This window comes from Passer montanus, unplaced genomic scaffold, assembly GCF_014805655.1.
Source record: "Passer montanus isolate IOZ18808 unplaced genomic scaffold, ASM1480565v1 scaffold18, whole genome shotgun sequence".
In the NCBI taxonomy this organism is placed as follows: domain Eukaryota; kingdom Metazoa; phylum Chordata; class Aves; order Passeriformes; family Passeridae; genus Passer; species Passer montanus.
In genome coordinates, this window is record NW_024365381.1 from 3,813,352 (window position 1) to 3,836,273 (window position 22,922).

General features: G+C 38.6%; 1 protein-coding gene across 1 annotated transcript; it reads right to left on the reverse strand.

The window, feature by feature from the left end:
- Positions 1-4,294: 4,294 nt before the first annotated feature.
- On the reverse strand, positions 4,295-9,378 carry ACTC1 (actin alpha cardiac muscle 1). The gene is made up of 7 exons (XM_039705118.1): positions 9,229-9,378; positions 8,556-8,704; positions 7,488-7,812; positions 6,680-6,841; positions 6,376-6,567; positions 4,974-5,155; positions 4,295-4,624 (listed from the first exon to the last, which is right to left on the reverse strand). Exons 2-7 carry the CDS (start codon positions 8,682-8,684, stop codon positions 4,481-4,483), a joined length of 1,134 nt encoding a protein of 377 aa, XP_039561052.1. The 5' UTR covers positions 8,685-8,704; positions 9,229-9,378; the 3' UTR covers positions 4,295-4,480.
- Between the last annotated feature and the right edge of the window lie 13,544 nt (positions 9,379-22,922).

Here is a 22,922-nt window from a genome sequence, read left to right on the forward strand (position 1 = left end):
ATAATGTTAATCACCCTTTCTGGTGATCTAAACCTGAGGGGCTTAGAGATTCAGAACTAATCCTTAAGCGCTTTGTTACTGCCTTCCTGCCTTCATCTTGTTGGGTACCTTCCCAGACTTATTATATCATTTACATGTTATACAAATCTATGTCAATAAAGCTTTAAGCTATGCCTTGTCCACTTTTTTCTCTGCATGAATAATCATCTCCTGGCTAAAAAAATGTTTTTAAAATGCAGTTTATCTCCTCTACAAGAGCATACTACCCTGTATTTGGTAGATAACATATATATTGTATTTTGTGAATTCTACCTTTATGATGATGGCAACATAAAATTGCCACCAGATATATTAATTTGTGCTAATTCCTACTATATTAATTTAATCCAATATTATTCACAATGGACAGATTAATGATAAATTAAATCCATCCTTTAAATATATAACAGCATTATAACATTCTTCCAATAATTAACATTTCTGATTGCTTACTTTTTATATTTCAGCAATTGTAGCCATCCTCAGGATAAAAAGCAAAGGTAATTGGTAGTATATCAACTGCCTGAATTGCTTCTTATCTGAAGGATAATGAGTGAGATTTAATAATCACTCAATTTTATAGTATTTTATTCTCTTTCTTGTGTCTTCATAATGACAGAGACTTCTGTCACAGGTTGCTTCAGGGTAGGACAGGATTCAGCTGGTACTGGAAGCAAGCATCATTCTCTGCCCAGGCCTCATATACAGTTATCCAAACAGCAGGAATTTATCTATTTTTTTTTTCTATTTTAGTGTTAGTATTGTAGGTTAATCTGACTGTCACATAAATTTAGAGTCACTTAATGATTTCTAAGTATAAAACCCTCTCATTCTATATTAAAATAATTATCACTCTACAGAATTCAATTATTCAAGCCAAAATTTTTTCTATTAGTGCTACCCCTCAGGCTGACTTTCTTAAAGTGTTAGCTAAAACAGCCTTTTAAGAAAAGATTAGTACAACGTAGACAACGCTATCAAATTTATGACTCTGCTACCAATTTTTAAGGAAACCTTAAAACAAACGAGCATCTGAAATATCTCTTTATTTCCTGTAAGAAAACCCCATCCATCTCTTTAAGCAGAATCACAATGATTCTTTAGCACATACTTAGTACAGATATTAAAGCATTGAGTTTTGATGGTAATTCTCAATACTCCTAAAATGCCAACATGCCCATCAGTCTACAAGGAAAGTTTTCTATAAGATCTGAGGGTCAGCCAGCAGTGGTAATATCTCAATGCCTTTCAGTCAGAAGCATAAGTACTGGGCAGTGTTCTGACTGCCAGGACAGGCAATAACATTCTGTCTCAGCTCTTACTGATGTATGTATTTCTTAATAGTATTTCTTAATACTATTTAGCCCTTCCTACTGAATAAAGCTTCTTTAAGTAGCTTAAAAATCACATCAGACTGACTTCCACAGAATTCCTTCCACTCCATTTTACATACAGAGCAGCAAGGAGCTGCAAAGTCAAATAACCAGACACCCTTCAGTGTGGCAGACAGACCTTTTGCCGCATATTCACACTGCTTTTCAAAATATGTGTGTTGAATCTATAATTTGGCTAAACATTTATTCTTGTTCTTCCATTGAAAGGGCATGTCATCAAAAACAGTGAAGGTTAGCTGGGTTCTTTAGTCTTCAAATTAATGTCGACTTCTTCATTAGGTGAGGTGTTTCAGAGGTGAATATTGTTTACCACAGCAACCTTGGGTACAGATATTTTTAAATCTACCTTTTTCAAGGAAATATCCAAAGTAGTTTTACGTATCATACAGGTGCTCTGCAGTTAGTTTCTGCATCCCATTCTACCATCTTCATTTTGCATGCAAAATGTGTAGCACATTAATTCTTGTAAAATGTAAACAGAAGGCTAAGTTTAACAGTGACCTCTCTTACCTCTAGACTATGTGACTTAATATTAAATTCCTCTCAATCAAATTAGATCTAGTTTTGCACCCAGAAACAGTCATTAGAATTCCCATATGAATGAATGACTAGTTTTCACTGCATTGAGTAGGAATACATAATTTTCAATGGCCAAATATGGGATAATTGCACTAAAAATTAATGCATCTGAAAAAACTCTGTAAGAAGAGGAAAAGGGTAAGGCATTGATGCTTTTTTTAGTCCTGTCCTACCTATATGCAAGCACATGACTATTTTGTACAATCCTTGCTGCTCATACCCATTTCCACAATCTGTGAATTACAAACCCCGAAATGCCTGCGGAAGGAATTTTTCCGTCAGTCCTGTAGTCAGTGGCTTCCTTCAATTCCCTGCTCGTGCCCATTCGCCCAGCAGTGAATCCCTGATCAGAGCTGTGAGTGTGGTGCCAACTGTTGCCTGCCATTCCTGACCTGTCAGTCAGAGCCAGTGAAGGCAGGCATCCACTAGGGCTGACTTAGCACGCCCTTTGCATACTTGCCTAACATTTTAAGCTCCAATTAGTTGCAATTTATGTCCAGTATCACCCTATTAATTCACACTAATACCTGAGATAACCTTTCTGCCCAGCCAAATCTTTCAAATTAGCAAGCAAGTCAAGCGAAAAAAGTGCAATGGTTCTCAACAGTGATATGTGAAAGTCATTGGCAAACATCTGTGTTGGTCAGACATCTGGAAGAGTTCCCATGTTTTCAAGACATACAAAATTTCTCCATGGTGTGAATTTCAGAATAATATCTTTGGTGGGAACTTTCTTGAGAGCAGTGGAGGCTGTTGACTTTGCCTTAACAGATTCACAGGTTAATAAAGTTGTATTTTATTATGAAAAGGCCTTTTGGAGCACCATTTCAGTAATACTGTGCACACTATTAAAATGACTATTTTACATTTTTGTCTAAATGTTTTTACTGTTAAAATTTCATTTTTGTTTGCCTAAAGTATTTAAATGAATGTCCATATTGTAAAATGTTTTACACATCATGTTTATGTTTAAATTCCTTTATAATTGACAATTCCATCCAACTTTTCTGCCCAACTCCAAAAATATCTAGAAAAATCTTTTAATATTTTGATAGTAAGGGGAGGCTAGGAAATTACAGTGGTCCCCCAGTAAAATGCCTCCTAATGATAAACTGGGGACAAACATTAAATATATCTTCATCTTTTTGAAAAGAGGAAAATTGATTCTATATAATTACAGATCACATCTAATGACTATTTTTAATTCCTTTCAAGAAAATAAGAGCAAAAAGGAACAGAAAGTTTCCCAACAAATGTGTAAATTATTTTTTTTTAGTTAACATTGGATTATAAAGTTAGCATAAATTCTTATCTTTTCAAAGAGGTCTAATGAAACTCAGCCAACTAACTACATACACTGTTTGATACATGCTTTAACTGATTTCCTAAATCAAACTTGGGCATATTCCAGTCTCTACATAGTTCAAACTATGACACTGACTGGTTCCACTACTTTTATGAAAATGTCCCAGATCATTCTGTACTTCCTTTTTTAGCTACTACTTTTTGAAAAAAAAGTCAAAGAGCTCAGTTATAAGAATTCTTGGTGAGGAACACAAATGCCCACGGAAAGTGTGCAGTTTATGATTGTAGTATCTGGGTCAAATAGCAAAGAAAGGATAGCAAAGATTAAGGATTAAAAATTGCCTAAAACATATGAATGATGATGTGAAAATAATTGTAAGAATTCTGGGTTTATACAACAAAAGTTTGAGTTTTGTGCATTAGTACAATAAAGACTTCACTTCTTTATCTCTGGCTTTGAAGAGACAGGGGAAGATGAGTAAGCTGTCAGTTTCAATTAATGTTTTGTCATAAATATTTATAGCCCTTGGAAAATAATTGCATGACTCTTTAGGATTGAGCTAATTATTTATAAATCACATTCTAAATGTATTAACATAATTCTTTTACAGAAGCTTTGGCTTTTAATAAATGAATATTAAAATGTCTGGGTTACAATAAATGGGATAGAAGAATCTCTCTAAAGTGAGTGAGTGAGTATGAGAGGTTTCTTTTCACTTGTTCCACTTACTGGGTCCACCCTAAGGCTTTTTCTTTATAAGCCTTGAAATATATTTCTTCTTTTGTTCCAAGTTTCAAGATTAAAACTGTGAAGTATAAATTCTTACTAATAGAAAATCATGACCTAACATGCCTGCATCAGTTAGGACATGGATGCAGTAGAAGTATTCATAGGTCTGATGGGAGTTTCCAAATCCCAGGGGCTTAGTCTCATTTTTCTGACCAAAAAAATACTTGAAATAAAACAAAAGACAGTATTTTGTAGGTTGCAAGTCCCAGATCTCATTTATTTATAAAGCAATAAATATTAGAAGCACAAATAAATTGCACGGGTGTGTAAACAAACTGTACAATGACTGAAGAGTTCGGGAAGGTTTGCCAGAAGACTCCAAGAAGCATATTGTCGTCATCCTGAGTGGGAAGTAAATTGAGGGGGAAAGTGCTTAGAAGCACTTGCGGTGTACAATGGATGGACCAGCTTCATCATACTCCTGTTTGCTGATCCACATTTGCTGGAAGGTGGACAGAGATGCTAGAATGGATCCACCAATCCAGACAGAGTACTTGCGTTCAGGAGGAGCAATGATCTAGGATAAAGAAAAGCAACAAAATCCTCATTTCTGAACAGTGAATCCATATTGTCAATGCTACACACCACTACTTCCTCAAGCAAGTAAAGAACATTTCTATAATGGTATTGATCTTCAGCAGCTCCTAAAATACACATAATGTATTAAAAAATGTGTAATCATATTTTTTTCTCTTATAACACTTGCTTCTAACCAACGTAATTATTCTGATCAAATGTAATTTCTGCTCATCTGCCCATCAGCTGCTGATCTCATTTTTGACTTGCTCCCATATCCCAGTGTAATGAAGAGGACATTGTCCATTGTCTCCATCTTTATCCACACTTTATAACACAAAATTCCTTACCTTGATCTTCATAGTGCTAGGAGCAAGAGCAGTGATCTCTTTCTGCATGCGATCAGCAATGCCAGGGTACATTGTTGTACCACCTGAGAGGACGTTGTTAGCATAGAGGTCCTTACGGATATCAATATCACACTTCATGATGCTGTTATAGGTAGTTTCATGGATACCAGCAGATTCCATACCTTGAGAAAAAAAAGACAGTAGGCCAGTGAATTATACAAGAAAGAGGTCTCCATGAAATGAAATGCTGGTGTTCCTGATCATCATTAATATGAACTTCTTTGGCCTTTTTCTTGTAAAAATGTTTCCTTTTAAAAATATTTTAAAAAATAGAATTACAAAACTAATTTAGGAAATGTACATTATTTGTTAGAAAATGTAAGAATCATAATGCATGTGCAAAGGCAAGAGACTCAAAATATACAGTGAGATAACAAGTACTCATGTGAGATAAACTCATTTATTATATGGCAATGGAAGAAGGGTATCAAGAACAGAAAACTCGAGTACTGGTTTACGTCAGTCTCACTAAAAGCATTAATTGAATATAGTAAAAGACAGCAAATGAAGACAATAAAAACAGTTCAAGTAGAACTAAAGAAGACAATAGTAACTTCTTCAGTCTACTCAAAATGTAGTCTATATTACTCAGAATCATCAAGGCAAGACATAACCGTGACACAGAATAAGATATTAGTACTTGATGGTAAGAAAAAAGAAACAAGAAGCAAGTGTTTGTAGGTTGCATTCCAATTTGTTAATTTTAACAGGTGCTTCCTGAAAGGGCTGACACTGGATCCACAGTAAAAAGTCAGCTGATGAACAACTGCATGTACTACTTGGGACTTAAGTGTATAACATTTGCTGTATCCGTCAGCTGCATGAACAACCAGCAAGGCTGACCATCTCGACCATGGCAATGTTAATTACAGTGTATATAAATATACACACACCTTCACTCCATGTCCTTTCCCTCTCTGACACTTTACTTCTTCATGGAAATAGATACTGTTTCAAGTGTAAGCCTTACAAATACAGCTCTGAAGTCTATTCTTGCCATCAGTGACACAGAATCATAAAATGTCTTGAGTTGGAAGGGACCCATACAGATCACAGAGTCCAACTCCTCAATGATGGTATTGTAACTGTATGTTTTATCATTAAAAAAACATGACCCTAAAAGTTGATCTAAAGCTTGCAGCAAGAGCCCATAACTCAGCTAATTACCAGATGAGCTCACATCAAGACCATCTTACAGGAAAACAAATTATCTAAATTATTATTCATTCATGTCGGATTTTGTGCCAAATTTAGGTAAGCAGGAAGGGGAGTGGGGCACCTTCCAAATCTTCTGATCCGTTCATACCTCCTACAGAAAGGAGAATTTCCTGGGAACACTTACCAATAAAGGATGGCTGGAATAAGGTTTCAGGGCAGCGGAAACGTTCATTACCGATTGTGATCACTTGACCATCAGGCAATTCATAGCTCTTCTCCAGAGAGGAGGAAGAGGCAGCAGTAGCCATTTCATTCTCAAAGTCCAGTGCAACATAGCACAATTTCTCTTTGATGTCACGAACAATCTCACGTTCCGCTGTAGATACAGGAGAATCAAATCAAGCTTTGGATAAGCACAGTACTAGAGAAGATGATCAGCCAAGAGAGACATGAGGACTTTCACAGCAGAGAAAAGCTGAAGCACTGACCTGTTGTCACAAAGGAGTAGCCACGCTCCGTGAGGATCTTCATGAGGTAGTCAGTCAGATCCCTGCCAGCCAGATCCAGACGCATGATAGCATGAGGCAAGGCATACCCTTCATAAATAGGCACATTGTGGGTGACACCATCTCCAGAATCAAGAACAATACCTGGGAGAGAAATGGCAGAGAGCAGCTGGGATCACCTCTCGAATGCTTAGAGCCCTTACACACAGGAAGCAGCAAGAAACACAACAAAATTTAGGATTTTTCAGACAGTATAAAGTAGCGTAATTCTTTTTCAGACACAAAGATCTTTCCAATTCTTTCTGCCTTTGCTTGCATGGACATTCCTGAGGGGTGTGAATTTTCATACAGAATAGTTGTTCCATACATATTTTAAGATAATCCATAAAACCAGTCTTCCTCCGCTACTCTACTGAGCAGTAAGAATACTTGCAATACTGACTGTCTTGGTCTGATAAGGGGCATCTTTAGGTCCAGTTTAAGCCCTTAAACTTTTGTAACTGCAGTATACCCACAGGAATGTCTCCTCATTTGCACCACAAGAAGCAGTGGCACAGTCAGTTCCATGGTGCCTCTCCAAAAGGAATGCAAATTGTCTGAAAGAACAATGTGGACCTATTTTGTACTGGCTTTTATGCTACTGTTATCATTAATTGCTATAAACCAAAAAGACCTATTTTACTGTAAATCGAATGAGTTATGGCGTGTTTTCCTATTTGGAATGCTTTGGAAAGGAGGGAGAGTTCTGAAAGGAAACAGTATCTAAATGTTGTTTATTTGTTTGTTTTACCTGTTGTACGACCAGAAGCATACAGGGACAGGACAGCCTGGATTGCCACATACATAGCAGGTACATTGAAGGTCTCAAACATTATCTGGGTCATCTTTTCACGGTTAGCTTTAGGGTTCAAGGGGGCTTCTGTGAGCAAAGTAGGGTGTTCCTCAGGGGCCACACGGAGTTCATTGTAGAAAGTGTGGTGCCAGATCTTTTCCATATCATCCCAGTTGGTGATGATGCCGTGTTCAATTGGGTATTTCAAAGTAAGGATACCTCTTTTGCTCTGAGCTTCATCACCCACATAGGAATCTTTTTGACCCATACCAACCATAACACCCTAAGAGAAGAAAACACAGAAAAGCTTTGTTTGAGGAAGACAACATCACAGAGCCCAAACAACTACATCACAGACAACTGGCCTGAAGCTGAGTCAGGAGAGGTTTAGGCTGGATATTAGAAAAAGGTGCTTCACCCAGAGGGTGATTTGGCACTGAACAGGCTCCCCAGGGAAGTGGTCACAGCACCAATCGTGACAGGGTTCAATTTGGACAACTAATGTCTTAGGGACATGGTGTAACTCCCAGAGCTGTCCCATGCAGGGACTTTGATGATCCTTGTTGGTCCCTTCCAAGCCAGGATATTCTATGATTCTGCAATTCTAACTATCTTATTTTCAAGAAAGTTACAAGCAGTCACACCCCTGAAAGGCCATTCAGGTAAATAAATTTAACATTATTAAAATATTAAGTCAACAAAATCTGAGGTGTTCTCATAAAATATTTTTCTCCTTCCATGAATGGATTTTCCCCCTTCTATGAAAACCTCTTATATTAATATTCTTTTTTTCTTATTTGTTTTTTTCTGATTTCCAAAAATTTCACTGAAAATAAACTGCACAATATCATGAGCAAGAAAATACAGAGGGAAATCAGCATTCTACCGATCAAAGATACTTCATATTACTATGCAACCTTAGTAGTAATTTATCTAGGATAAAAATAAAAAATACAAATTGTAAATGTTGCATTAAAAACTCGTTTTCTATGCAGTGACCTGCCTCGGTCCTGCCTCTGAATTTACCTGGTGCCTTGGGCGACCGACGATGGACGGGAAAACGGCCCTGGGAGCATCGTCCCCGGCAAAGCCCGCCTTGACCAGCCCCGAGCCATTGTCGCACACCAGTGCGGTGGTTTCCTCGTCGTCACACATCTTCGGAAGGAAGCACGAACCTGGAAAAGAGCACGGCGGCAGGCTCAGAGCCCCGCGGGCAGCCCCTCCGCGCCATCCCGGCGGGCACGGCCGGACGGCTGCGGCGGGAGCGGGAAATTTGAGTCGTCCCGGGAGGATGCTCGACGGCTCGTGGGCAGGGCTCTAAACGGGATCGTCGGCCGCTTTCTTCTCCGCGCTTTAAAAGCCGCACAGCTTGCAAGACGCACAATTAGGGCGTCGTTAGCGGATCCCTCTGGCCGCAGATCGCAAAGGAGGGAAAGCTTTTTAAAGGGCAGAGCTCTGTCCGGAGCGCCTCGGGGCGAAGCGGCCGATGCTGCGCGGGGCGGGCGGGCGGTGTCCCCGGCAGCAGCAGCGCTCCGCCGGGAGCTGCACGGCCCGAGCTCCGGGCCCCTGCCGTCCGCCGCCCGACGGTGCCTTCCGTCCATCCTTCCCGTGTATTAGCTCCCTCCCATGTATTCCACCCCGTCCCACCCAGAGCGTCCCGGCCCGCCCCTCGGGGCTGCGGTGCCGCCGCGCTACTCACCAGACCAGCACCGGCGGCGGGGGGGCAGCGGAGGAGACCCTGGCTGCTGGCTCGGCGGAGACGCCCCGATTTATACCCCTCGAGGGGCAGCGTCGCCCGGGGCCGCGGCGGGCCGGGGCAGCCACCTTCTCCTTATTTGGTCGGCTCCGCGCCACTGAGCGGCCGCGCAGCCATGAATGGAGCCGGGCCAGCCCCGGCGCGGCGCGGCCGCCCGGCCCATGTAAGGCAGGCGCGGGGCAGCGCGGCCCCGGCCGCCGCATGGCCAAATAGGGAGCCCGGAGCAGCCCCCGGGGGTCAGCGCCGCCGGGCAGGGGCCGCGAAGGGGCCGCAGCCCGGCTCGGTCCCGCCGTCAGCAGCCGCCGGTGCCCGGCCGGGTGCGGCGCCTCAAACTCGTGATGCTCGGGCTTGGCGGAGGGTGCGAGGGAAGCCGCACGGGTGTTCTCTCCCACGGCTTTTCATTTTTCCGCCGAAAAGAAAAGGCCAATCGAGCTTCTATTTAATCAACAAGTTACTTCGGTGCCAACAACTGAGGCTCCTCTCCTGCGCGGGGACGGCATCTGCTCTCTGTGTCGCCTTAGGAAGGAGCAGTACACACTCAATTTCTTTTAAACTTTGATGAGCACATGCTGCAAAAATCACCCTTTTCTCTGCTTTTGGCTGACATCTATAGTGAAAAATGGAATGTGCTCACTTATGTTAAGATGCATACACTTAAACTCCTCATATTTGCTCTTTTAATGCACACCAGATCAGTAAGAGATAGTTACATGTCTAGGGCAGAGGACGAGATATGGAAATAGCTTGGACAAAACCGAGCTATGGTATTAATGTAATGTGACAGTTGTTTTCCTGCTCAGTTGTTGAAACATCCACATTGATAATTTGTTCCAGCGGTGGAACCTAGAAAATCCATGTGTCTTCAGGACTTTTTTTTGTTTGTTAAAAATAGAAAGACTGGAGAGGCATCTCTTGAGTGGGTTTGGCCTGGTATGTGAAAGCAGAGATTGTCAACTCATGTCCCAGAGAAACTCATTATAATGAGGAGTACAGTGTCCTCCAGGAGCTCATCTTGTAAAATGCCCTGTGTCTGCCTGTGAAACAATGCTAGGATGGAGTGAATTGAGGTTTTGGACAGGAGGGAATGGTGAGATTCAAAGTCAAGAGAGGATCACCCAAGTGGATCAGCTGCTTAAACACAGGTCCAGTTTACGAGATGCCATACAAATCCTGGCAGACATCACATGGGTGTATAGATCTTAAATTATGTGGAAGGAAAGAGCTTGTGAATGCTACACAACCTGCAGTCTGGGGGCTTTGAGAAGTGTTCACGGAAGAGCAATCTGCACGGTGGTTTAGCTCTGACAAAGCACATAACGACTGGAAGTCATTATTTATTTCTAAACGATATCCAAAGGGGGCATCAGAGACCCTCAGACTTTGATTTCTTCTGAAATCAGAGATTGTGGAATCAGTTTCCTTTTTTCTAGCACAATTAACGAGGTGGTTAGCTCCACACCAACCCGTTTATCTTGGGTTTGTGCCAAATTATGAGCACAGCTCTGAAAGAGATGGTAGCAGCAAACTTCTTGGATAAGCTCCTGCTTTTCTTTAAATGTTGTGAGGAAAGAGAACCTGTTCCAGGTGAGACACCATTTTTGTACAGAGCTGTGTTTGTATATTTAATACATCAGTATATACAAATATATATGCCCATATATATATTTTATGTGCATGTATTTATCTGTGTGTATATGTATTTATTTATATATTGCTTTTTTGTTTTCCTTAGCAACCTAAGAAAGGCTGTGTAGGACTGTGAAATGCAGTGACCTCAAAAGGTCAAAGCAGCAAAACACTGTGATTCAATGCCTCTGCTCTGGACAAGCTTTAGCTCTTTGTTTGCTTTGTCTTGATGGAAAATCAACTAAAATCAATACTGGTGGGATAAGGATCCCAAGCAAGTATATGTTTATCTAAATTGATCAGGGCCACGTAACAGACACTTGGAAATACTTTGGTGATAGCGATGCCTGTTTATACAAGAATTCGTACAGATGCAGGGATTTCTAAGCATATACACCCTGGCACAGAGCATCCTTTCAAAGAAAAAAGCACCATATGTTGCTTTCAATCTTAAAAAGTCAGCATATTTTACCCCACGGTAAGTTTCCATATATAGTTTAAATCTGCCTTTTTTTTTTTTTCCCCTCGCACATCTTTTCTACAGAAACCATATAATGTGAAGGGTTGACCAGCTTTGCCAGCACTAGAGATTAGTTTACAGTGTTATCTCAGCTGTTGCTTGGTTCAGAGGTGTTGCAGTATTTACATAGAAGTCCAGTGCTGATAGCTGCATTGAATTCCTCCCCAATCAGACCCTCTCTGACACATCCTACATTCCCTCTGGCTAGGGAGAGACAGACTCTCCTGAAACTGAGACAGAGCCAGCTCTCACTGAAAAATCTATGGAAAAGTTTGTATTTTCTTGTTTACTGCCTAACTAAAATTTTGCTTTCTCTACTATCTCCTCAAGCTTTACATTTCTAATCCAGCAGGACTCACAGTTAGGATCCTGGTGCACTTGAGAACTCATCAGTCCACACACCAACACACTCCCATATATTGCAAGGTCAAATGGAAAGGGCACCACACAACGTACATAATTCCATAATATCATTTCCTTCCTTGTAGCAACTTGAAAATTGCCCTACTAAAGTTATTCCTTAGGCCAAAATAATTCTGCTTTCTGCAATAAAGTGTCATCACAGACTCAAGTAAACCAGAGAAGCAAAAACCTACTGAGGTATGTTATGCAATGTCATCTACAGGAATAACACTCCAGCTCTGACTGACCAGGGCCCCCACATGCTGTGAACATTTCTCATGACTTAGCTGTTGGGAGTGACCCCAGGGACAAGGGAAACACAGGCTGTGCAGGGTGCTGGAGAGCAGACAGATCTGCAGTGGACGTGATCTGCATGTCCCTAGAACAGCCTGAACACGCAGGAGCATGAAGCCTCAGTGTGTTACTAATGATTATTAATAGGACAGCAAAATTAAATATATGTATGTCTGTATATATATAGAGAGATGTGTATGTGTGTATATATATGTGTGTGTGTGTATATATATATATATATATATATATATATATATATGTATATCTGTGGGAGACACATGCATATAGGCAATACTGGATGTGTTGTTCAACCAACAAGATGCTGTTGTGGCTGCAGCCAAAATCAGAACATGAGTCCTTACCTCTGCATGGTAAAAATGTGAATCTCTGCATGGTAAAAAATCAGATTGTGATCTTATGATGCCTAGAAATCCTCACAATTGCTATTCATCTTTTGACTAAAAAAAAAAAAATACAAACACTTAAAAATATAGCCATGATTCTTTAAAAGCTTTAAAGCATAGAACACTTATTACAACAGACTTCAGATAATTTACAGTATTAAGCAATGCATTCAGAAATTGAAAATGTGTAGGATCAGGTCCTCTCTGTATTTTTTAGTTCAGCCTTACAGTTTATGATTTTTTCCTGTAAATTTCCCAATAAAATAAATAATTTTTTCAAAATATACCAAACAATTTTGTATAGAGTATATCCTGTCCCATCAGATTCTACAGCAACTTCTCATTTAAAATCTCTTTTTTCTAAATCCAATGGATGTTGACATATAAAATCTGTCCTAGCACAGAGCCAAATGTTACCTCTCTTAAGCCTCAGGCCAGTGTAGTCTTTGAAAGAAACTTAACATTTTAAAGAATAAGAAGGAAATGCCATTCTGACAGGTTTTCTTTTGTCTCTCTTGTCTCACAACAGCTGTTTGGAGCTATATACTCTTTAGAAATATAAGCAGCATTGCAGCAGAGTCTTGTGGATGGGCAGAAGTCCTGATGAGATAAGAATGCCAAACATGCAATATATGATGAAAATCACTGTCATGAAGGAGTCACTGTCACGAAGGAGCCATGTGTTGTTATCAATGTCTGTGCAGTTATGAATCTCCCTGTGTATGCAGACATACCAAGAGAAGCCAGAGAAGACAGTTCTGCAGTCACCACAAATCTGAAATTATTCCCTATGAAACTGTTGAAGTCTTGAACCTTCCAAATGAGAAATCTTTCTCCTAGAAGAGTTATCCAGTTTAATAATTACATTGTCTGGTAAACTTTTCCTGAGAATTCACTGGGTGTTCCCCTCTCTTAGTTATGTCTCATCCACCCTACTAGCCCATGTTTCATGCTTTATATATTCCTCGTCTTCTCAGCATTTAAACCCTTTGCGTTATTGCAGACTCTTATAATCTCCCTGCAAGTCTCTCTCACTCACTCATGTGCTGCTGCACTTCTATAATTAACCTAAAGCATCTTAAGTGTGCGCTGAAAGGGTAAAATCATGAGGTGGGCACTGGGAGTCAGACATGCAGCTAAACCATCTTGTTCTGAAGCTGACAGGTTTAGACACGGGCAGCATAAGTGGAGGTGAGTGGCAGTCAAAGGTGTTTGTTCTCTCACTCCAGGAGTATTGTTTGCCTCATGTCAGTTCCAAAGAAAGGATGAGATTCTTACACCCATTCTGCACCTCTGCTGTGAGGAAAAGCTGAGAGAATTGTGAGTGTTCAGCCTGGAAAAAGGAAGGCTTTGGGGTCGCCTAATTGTGGTCTTCCAGTACCTGAAAGTAGCCTGCAAGAAAAATGGAGAGGGACTTCTTACAAGGGCCTGGAGTGATGGGACAGGGGGGAAATGGTTTCAAATTGAAAGAGAGTCGATTTATATTAGGTTTTAGGAAGAAATTATTTTAATTTGAAACTAAAGGACCTTGAATCTACCAGTTTCTGCAAAGTAAGGTGACAGTATCCAAGTTGTTCCTCAGCTGCCTTTTAGTTTTCCAGAATCAGAGGTAGATGTCTCATGATTACAACAAAAGCAGCACTTAAACAGTCTATTTTAATTGCATTCTCACTAAAGAATTACCCTTTAATAGATGAAACCATCAAATACTTGCTTTTCTCCTAACCTTTCTGCATGCATTTGCTTATACTGTGTGTGAAAGCACACATTTCTTAATCAGCATAGACTAAGGAGAGAAGGAAGTGATAATTTAGAGCTGAGAAGCTAAGCTTCAGCATGATGAAGTCACCCTGGAAATTGGCAGTTTCTGTAAGAATTGAATCCTGCTCCTGAAGACCAGTTCTGCCACTGAATAAGAAGCACTCCATTGCTCTCAGATATGAGTACATAAGATTTTCTGAATCTGTAGTCTGTGCAGAGAGTTTGCTTTGCCACAATTCATAGATACATCTTTCTGAAGAAATGTTGTGTTACAAGACCCATGGATTCTGCTGATGCTATAAGGAAAACAAATGTATTTGATGAGTCTTATAAAATTGCAATGCTTCCCACATACAATTTTGCAAAGCTTTGAGATGATTTAGATAAAAACATCTCAGTTATTAACAGAGGGTGTAGCTGCACTGTGTTGCATGGAGTTGAAGTGGATTCAGGTGTAGAACTGGATGACGCAGAGACTGGCTTGGAAATTTCTTTTAAAATTATTTATCTTGCTGAAAACCAAAGCTCCAACAAAATACATTTACCCCAGAAGTTTGCTACTCCGTTTTTCAAAGAATGATCTCAAGTCAGCTCATTTTACTTTCTTACAATTAAAAAAAAATCCACAAAGCCAAAGATTTACTTCACAAAAAAACATTATCCAAATTATGAAGAAAAACATTTATTTGATGGGAACTATTTTTTCCCAAATTTTGTTTCTAAGTATTTCGATATTTTTGTCCCCCAGACAAATTCAGTAGAAAAATTATTTTGTCTCACTGTTTTCAAAAGATGAAAAATTAGCTCAAATATAACAGTTTATTAAGCAAAGCTAAAATTCTGATAACCAAAATGAAAATTCTCTGGGGTCTTGGTGACCATCAGATTCCCTTGAAAATTGAGCAATTATCAATTAAGCAACTGCCTACGAGATTGAAGAAGCTTTCACAATGTTACCTTATAAAGAGAGTTTATGTAATAAAAAAAATTCTTATAAGAGTAAATTCATATATTGTGATTGTATATCATGTTACAATTGCAAATTGTATCCGACTTGATAGTAAGGGAGAGAGAGAGATTGAAAGACAGAGAAAGCATAATTCAAAAACCTACATTTACCAGGGAAGGAATTGTTATGTAATATGGGTTTCTTTTCCTACATTTTCAGTCAGCCACTGGATCACAAATTTTACTTTCACAGAGAACCTATAATAAGGCTACCTTTCATGTGCAGGTATGGCTTAGGCTTTTTACCAGATTTTATCAATCAATAGTTACTTGCATAGTGTGTTTTATAAAGAACACCCAAATATTTCCAAAATCAATATCTTACAGTGAGCTGTCTTCAGTAATGCAATCTTAATTCCAATCCAGAATTTCCATAATATATTCAGTACAACTAATAAGAATCCCTAGCAGACTGACATTTTTCATTTTAACAATAAAATATATGTGCAACATTTTAACAGTGCTAACAGACTTTTGACATCTCAGAAAGCATATTTTAAGTTACTCCTATTAAGTGCTTACAGGTTAAAAAAAACAATAGCACAACAAAAAATCAAAATGAGATGAGAATAGCAAACCCATATTTTAAACCATTATAGAATGCTTGGTGATGGAAACAATCTTAGTGGACTAAAAGGGGATTACATCCAGGGTTTAGTAACTTTCTAAATAGTATTCTAGAATGACAGTGGCAAATATTTTCTACCAGTCCATATTTTGTCACTTATTTATTCAAAGTCCTAACTACAGAAAAAATATATGTCAGGATGTTGGTTCCACCTGCAATATGTGAGAATTTGTTTCTGAACAAATTCTCCTTTTTCTTGCTAAAAAGCCCTGTTTTATACAAGACTAAGTATTTGCCAAGATGTCATTAACATGATAGAAAATGGAGCATTTCTGAGTTAATTGTAGAACAGAATACTGGATTTCCAAGGTATTGGAATACTTTATTTGAGGTACTGTCTTCCTTAACATAGGAAGTTATGTTACTGGCTCATCAAACTTAATAATTATTTATGCTTGCTACAAAGGTGTCTAAAATTAAAATTTCAATTAGCATTTTGTATACAGTTGTCTTGTTTGTACTACAGGTAGGAGTTGTATACAGCAGCAATAGAATTTTCCATTTAAAATACCGTTAAGGCATAACTAAAATTTCTATTGATTGTCATTTATCCAGTAAAGAATTGACAAACAGGAACTATTCTAAGCTTGGGAGCAATGATCCACTGCAGGTGTGGGTTTGAATCCTTACAAAACCCTGGAAAACTTCTGGGAAAAAAGGGTCAAAATTGAAAGGTTAAATGCATATTCAAGGAACAGGTAATCTACCTAAAATCTCAGTAATTCAAGATCAGAGAAAGTACCAGATGGAAATCGTAAAATCTCACTGGCAAAAGTTCATCATTTAAGTCAACTGGGGAAAGTGTTGCTGAAAATACAGTTTTAATAGGTTGCCTTAAGCATAGTAGATGTTCAGGGGAAAAAAGAAAGGTCAATTCAATGGTTCATAAAGCAATTATTTCCCCATAAAATATTTTCGAAAATAATACACATAGTACTACCAAAGGCAGTGACCACAAGGAAAATCTAAATGTTTTCCTACTTTGCAAAATGGTATCTGAACTACCAGGCCACAAGGTTGCCCTCAGAAGAATGGCTCTCATGATAAGCAGCTGTTTCCCAGTGCCAAAATGTCTTGTCTTGGATTGTATTGTCTTCACGGCATATCTTGACATGAAAAAAAATTCAAATATATCATACTGCATTTCAAAATGAGATAAAATGGCCTTAAGACAAAGGATTCAGCAAAAACGAGTAAAAAAGAGCAGTTACTTGCTGAGGGTTCCAAGCCAGCTCACATATTGCAGGTGGAACCAACACACCTGTGCCGATTCTCTAGACTCCTGCTGAGTGAGAGGCAACTAAGAATTAGGTATGCAGCACCTCCAGCCTATCTTACATTTAGCACTCTACACATATTTTTTTGAAAATAACAATTGCAATCTATGATGCTTTCAAAAATGATACAATTTCTTTTTAAAGCTAAAGGTCTTAAATACAGAATCTCTTCTGAAATGTAAATTTTGTCAAAGCTTTTGGAAACTGAAAAGAAATACTTTGTCTTCTGTAAGACTCATCTGCATTATTTCCTTTTTCTGTCATTCATGGTCAGTCTGATTCCCCATGAGGACCCTATGAAAACTCAGATGGAAGCTCTCTAAATGGCTGCTGTAGGAATTAAACTATTGCACTCAGAATGCAGGTTCTAAGTACTCCAGTCCAAGAAAAATTCAGAAACATAATATGTTTGAGAGAAAATCTTTAGAAAAGCTTAAGGACTTCATAAAAACTGCACTCCAGTCCAAGAAAAATTCAGAAACATAATATGTTTGAGAGAAAATCTTTAGATGAAAGCTTAAGGAGTTCATAAAAACTGCGCCAAAATTCTTAATAACTCTCACTGAATTTATTGGCTTTGGAATAAGCCCAAGAGAAATTGTCTAGGGTATATTGCTTTCCTATCAATTTAAGAAGGACACAACAACTATTTATAGTTAAATAGAAGGCATAAATGCCCAAGGATAAAGAAATATTTGTTTGATAGAAATATAACTAGTGTATTTACTCTGGCCATTAATTATGAAACATTGTGTACCCTACAAAACTGATAATTTAGGTTGTCACCTTGAAAGGATACTGGAAGAGTCCAAACCACAGCAGAAACTGGACTATTCCTATTGAACTAAGCAACTGACAGATTACTGTGCTGAGTCAATTTCCGTAACACCAGGAAGATAATGCATTTACATACAAGCACAAAATAAATTCAAGATTACATAAATAATAGGATAAATATTGAAAATATCATGTCTAAATATACTCTGAAAATTTCAGCTGGCCTGGAAGCATATACACTAACAAGCATATAAACTAAATGAAGTCTCAAAGCCTGAACATTAAGAAAAAAAGATAGAATATGGCTGGCTAACAACCTGCCTCTGTCCTAAAGTCAGGATTTTTCTGGATCTTCAGAGGTCTTCCAGTTTGATATAACTAAGATGTTCATGCGTTTTAGTGAATTTTACCCTCTCAAAATTCCTGTGAGGCTTCTATGCATAAAGCAACGAGGTACAGGTTAAATGACTTACTGATAAATAGGAAATTGTTGATCAACCCAAAAAAGAAAAAAATCTAAGAAGTACCACTCCAATGTTTTAAGCATCAGTCCTACAGTCCTCAAATTTTCAAAATATCCCCATTTCTTTGAGTGTTTTGGGGAATGCAGTTTTACAGATGACTTTGACATGATGACATAGCTGTCAACATGAAGAAATTCCTTTGCTCAGCCATATTTTCCAAGCTGATCTTGAAAGCCCTAGAAAGTACTGCTGGTTTCAGCAGTTATACCCACCTGAAGCCAAAGAGCAGTAAGGTTCTGCATTCAATTATTAATAAAAAGCAAACTAAATACTGGAGGCCTTACCTTTAGGAAAATTATCTCTGCATTATTCAAATGAAAAAAAAAGTCTTGAGCACAGGAACACAAGGAGTTTGAAAATCACAGCTTAACATATAAGTCATTCTTGGCTTACCTCCTGATTCTTGGAAGTGTTGGGAGAATGTAGTTGGATATAAAAATGTCACTGCTACCAAAACAATTAGTATGATATCATGAGAGATTAATTACTTAGCATGGAAAAAAACTTGTGAGATAGGTGAACTCTAAAAGGAAAACTGACGAAATTATCCTAGAAATTTGATTTAGGAAAAAGAATGTTACAAAAGGTAAATGCTGTGGGGTCCAAGTGGCATGCAAGGACCAAAGGGGTTGCACAAGACAATCCACTGGGGTGCAGGAGGTGCACTGTACCATTAATAGATAGGATAAAAAAAAATTAAATTGTGTTTGTTTCATTTTTATCTCATTCACTCTCTAATTTTGGTTTTTTTAATGTTTTATAGTGTACAGAATGTGTTATTACAGTAGCACTCATACGTAAGCTATACATTAATAAATATACATAGATTGGATGTGCTCACTTAAAATTTTTACTGACAAAGGTGTGCAATAAAAAAATTTTGGAGACCATCAGCCTAGAATGCTGGAGGCCCATTCCAATTAGGAAACAACAATAGGATGTAGTCCAAAATCTGATCAAGGATGGCTGAACAAGAAAACTTAATAACATAAGGTTTAACAGACTGTGATCCAAAAAACACAACAAAAAATCAAAACACCACAACACAAAACAAAATGCAACAACCCCTTAAGACACACTCAGCACAAGGAATTCTACAATTGTTATGTCAGGCATAAAATCAGCTTTTTAAATATAAAAGGGACTTTAAGAAAGTAAAGCGTGTAATGGAGAAGATAGAAAATATAATGAAGGAAAATAAAATCAATTAAGAAAATCTCAAATTAAAAAAAAATTTAATCTTACAAGAAAAAAAGAAAAAGAGGATGCAAATTACAATGAACTAAAGAAAAACCCAGCAAAAATAGGAAAAATAGAGGAAAGGCTTAAAGAGAATAAAGATGGATAGCACATCAAGAGTGAAAGGAAGGGGAAAAGAACGGAGGCTACTCTGAGCAGCATTCACATCTGTCTTGATTGGATGGCACCAAAACTCACTGCAATCCAAAAGTTTTTGAGCAATCAGCTACTAATTCTTAATTTGAGGGAGATGGGGAGGGAAGAGCACATTAAGAGGTGCTCATAGACATCACTCAACATTCTAATTCCCAGTGTATGTCTCACAAATCCTCCTGGGACTCTGGGCCACAGACACAGCCTCGACGTGTTGGTACCCCGTAGGTGTGTAACTGGGTGTGACAAAAGTGACACAAAGAGCCAAGCAGCTACTGCTCCAGTACTCCCAGGATGCTCCTGCTAGGCTTGAGTAGCTTAAAGATGTTTATATATTGGATGTTTGGACATTGTTCCATTTTACCAGCCAGTACAATCACTGCTGGAAGTCTCACAGAAATATTTATGATTGAGAAGGAAATCTAATTAAAAGGTTGTCTTTTAGAAAGTGGTCTTCTCTGCAGAACAAAAATTTACGCATACGGGTATTTCAAAATCAGCTTTCAACGAAAAATCTGATTTTTCAGAAGTTTTTCTCATTACTGTTTGATTGTTATGGAGCTATAAAAGAGGGAGAAAAGAGAAAATACCTGAGTCATTCTGTCTGTGCTAAATAAGTCAAACAAAAAATACGCTTTCATTCCAGCACTTAAAAACCAACCTATAGTGATTCCCTCACATGAACCATATACTAAGTTTGTATGGGTAGGGTTTGAGTTTGGGTGTATTTATTTATTTTTAATATCAAAAACACATACTGTGCCTAATCTAAATCTCATATTTCCAGCTTATATATTAACATGAATGTTAGATGAATGTTTAATGTCTAAGTTTTATCTGTCTGCTCTGCCCTAGCAGAATTCACAGCTCCCACGTTAATCCACAGGGGAAGTTAAATGTTTCAGAGAACAGAATCAGCAAAAAACCCCCCTAGTGAATCACCTCAGTCAGCACTGTGTATTCTCTGATCCTATCCTTTAAAATATTAACTTTCTCCTGTGTACCATCACCCAGTTCAGCATGAGATGATGCTTGAAAGTTGAGGCTAAATGAGGACAAGGGTATTTCTGAAATACCATTCATCTTCAAAGCTTATATGTTCTTTTTTCTGTCAGTTTGGATTCACAGCCTGAAACCACTTTCTAAAGGCTCAAAAATGCATCAGTTATGGCCAACTTTATTTTCCAGCGGCTTTTTAATTGTAGTAGCTTATTCATAAATAGTGTATATAAACCTTTTGTGTTCCTACTGAGGTAGAAAAACATATCACTACTTCTCAGAGCCAAGTTCAAGGCAGTTCTAGACAGACACTATTACAAGAGTAATTATGGATAGCTATACACAGGATTGAATCTCTCACTATACCCTAATGATTAGGTGCATCCTCAAAAAGAGGTAATATTTGAGATATTTGGGGATTGTTTCTCTATGTATTCTTCCCTTTCAATACCTAAAAAGTACCTGCATTACATAAGTACTGTAAACAGCCTTGGAGAAGGTTCTCTAAACTGTAGGCTGGAGAAGAGGAACTCTGGTTTCCTCAGGCATTTTCCTGCACCCTTCTTCACCACAGAGTTTTCCAAGGGTCCCACAGAACAAGAGGATACATTGATCTCCATGTATGAAAAGCTCTGGAATAGCTTTGAATAAAATTAAAGTCTGAAGCATCACACCCAGAGCACATCCCTGTAGTACTCAGAGTGATACCAAAACCCCTGCTGAAGAAAACACTTTCTGTCATTTAACATCCACTTAATCAGTAAGAGAAACATTCCTGACTTTAGATTCTTGACTTTGCAAGCATGGTATTCTTTCACTGAATTGTCTTTGCAGAAAGGTTTCGGGGAGATTTAAAAAAGGAAACTGAAATTCAGAAGTGACATCATATAGCACCATAATGCTTTTTCCCTGGTGAGGTTTGTGTCTTTACTTTTGCCAATATTACCGTCACAGTAATACATGTTTTCCACGGCCATGTTGGAGATAAGTATCATTCCTGGGTGCATTGTTTTCCTCTAAGTCTTTCAACAACATCTCATTAGCCCTATAACCTCATTCTTACTTACTTACATTCAAGTCTATCTCCACGGTATAACCTTGGCTGCCCTATCCTCCTGTTTTCAGTCTTTTCTAATTAATTAGGTTTTGACACTGAGTTCAAAGCTTGACAAAGGCATATATATATCTACCTTTTCCAAGTAAGCTACCTTCTAAAAGTACAAGGTATCATTACTCATTTTCACTACAATAGCTTCCATTGTATATTTTAGGAGACAAACCTCTGGATTGTTGATGTTTCTGTGATATGCTCAAGAAAAAGGTTGCTCAGACCTGAAAAACAAAGATTAACATTGTACACTATGAAATCCAACAGCCCACAGCTGAGAGCTGGTCTGATGCAGAACTGTCTCCACTGCCTGGCACAGGAGCTGCCCATTGCATGCATGCTGAGCACGCTGCCTCCCCAGACACGCGCCCTTCAGCAACACTTCACTTCATTCATCAGGTCTTGCTGAAGCCAAGGGAGAAGAGGGGAATCCAGGGAGGGCACACAAGGCTACACCTATGGGCCAGCCAAGAAACACCAGCACAATGAGGCATGAGGCAAAATAAGCTCCATGATATGCAGATGGCAGAGGTTTCTGCCATCTGAAACCACTGACATGGAACAGAAGGGTTGATTTTGACTGCAAGTGCATATAGAGACATATAGATAGACCTCTTTTGTTTGATTTTTTTTTTTTTTTTGAGGGAGGGGGTGAAAGATATTTGCAGCCAAGAAAGATCTGTTTCCTCTATTTAACAGAGTCTAATTTAAAAAATACCAAGTCACACATGCCTTTTGGGGTTTTCTTCCTCAGGAAGAAAGGAAAATACCAGATTCACTTTAATGAGTAGCATTCTAGAGCAGAATGACTTAGATGCAAACTTTTAACACAGCTCTACAGAGATAAGTCCCAATGTCCCTTCAATGCATGATAAAATATGGCTATAAATAAAGAATAAAATTAATGTATGGAAGAC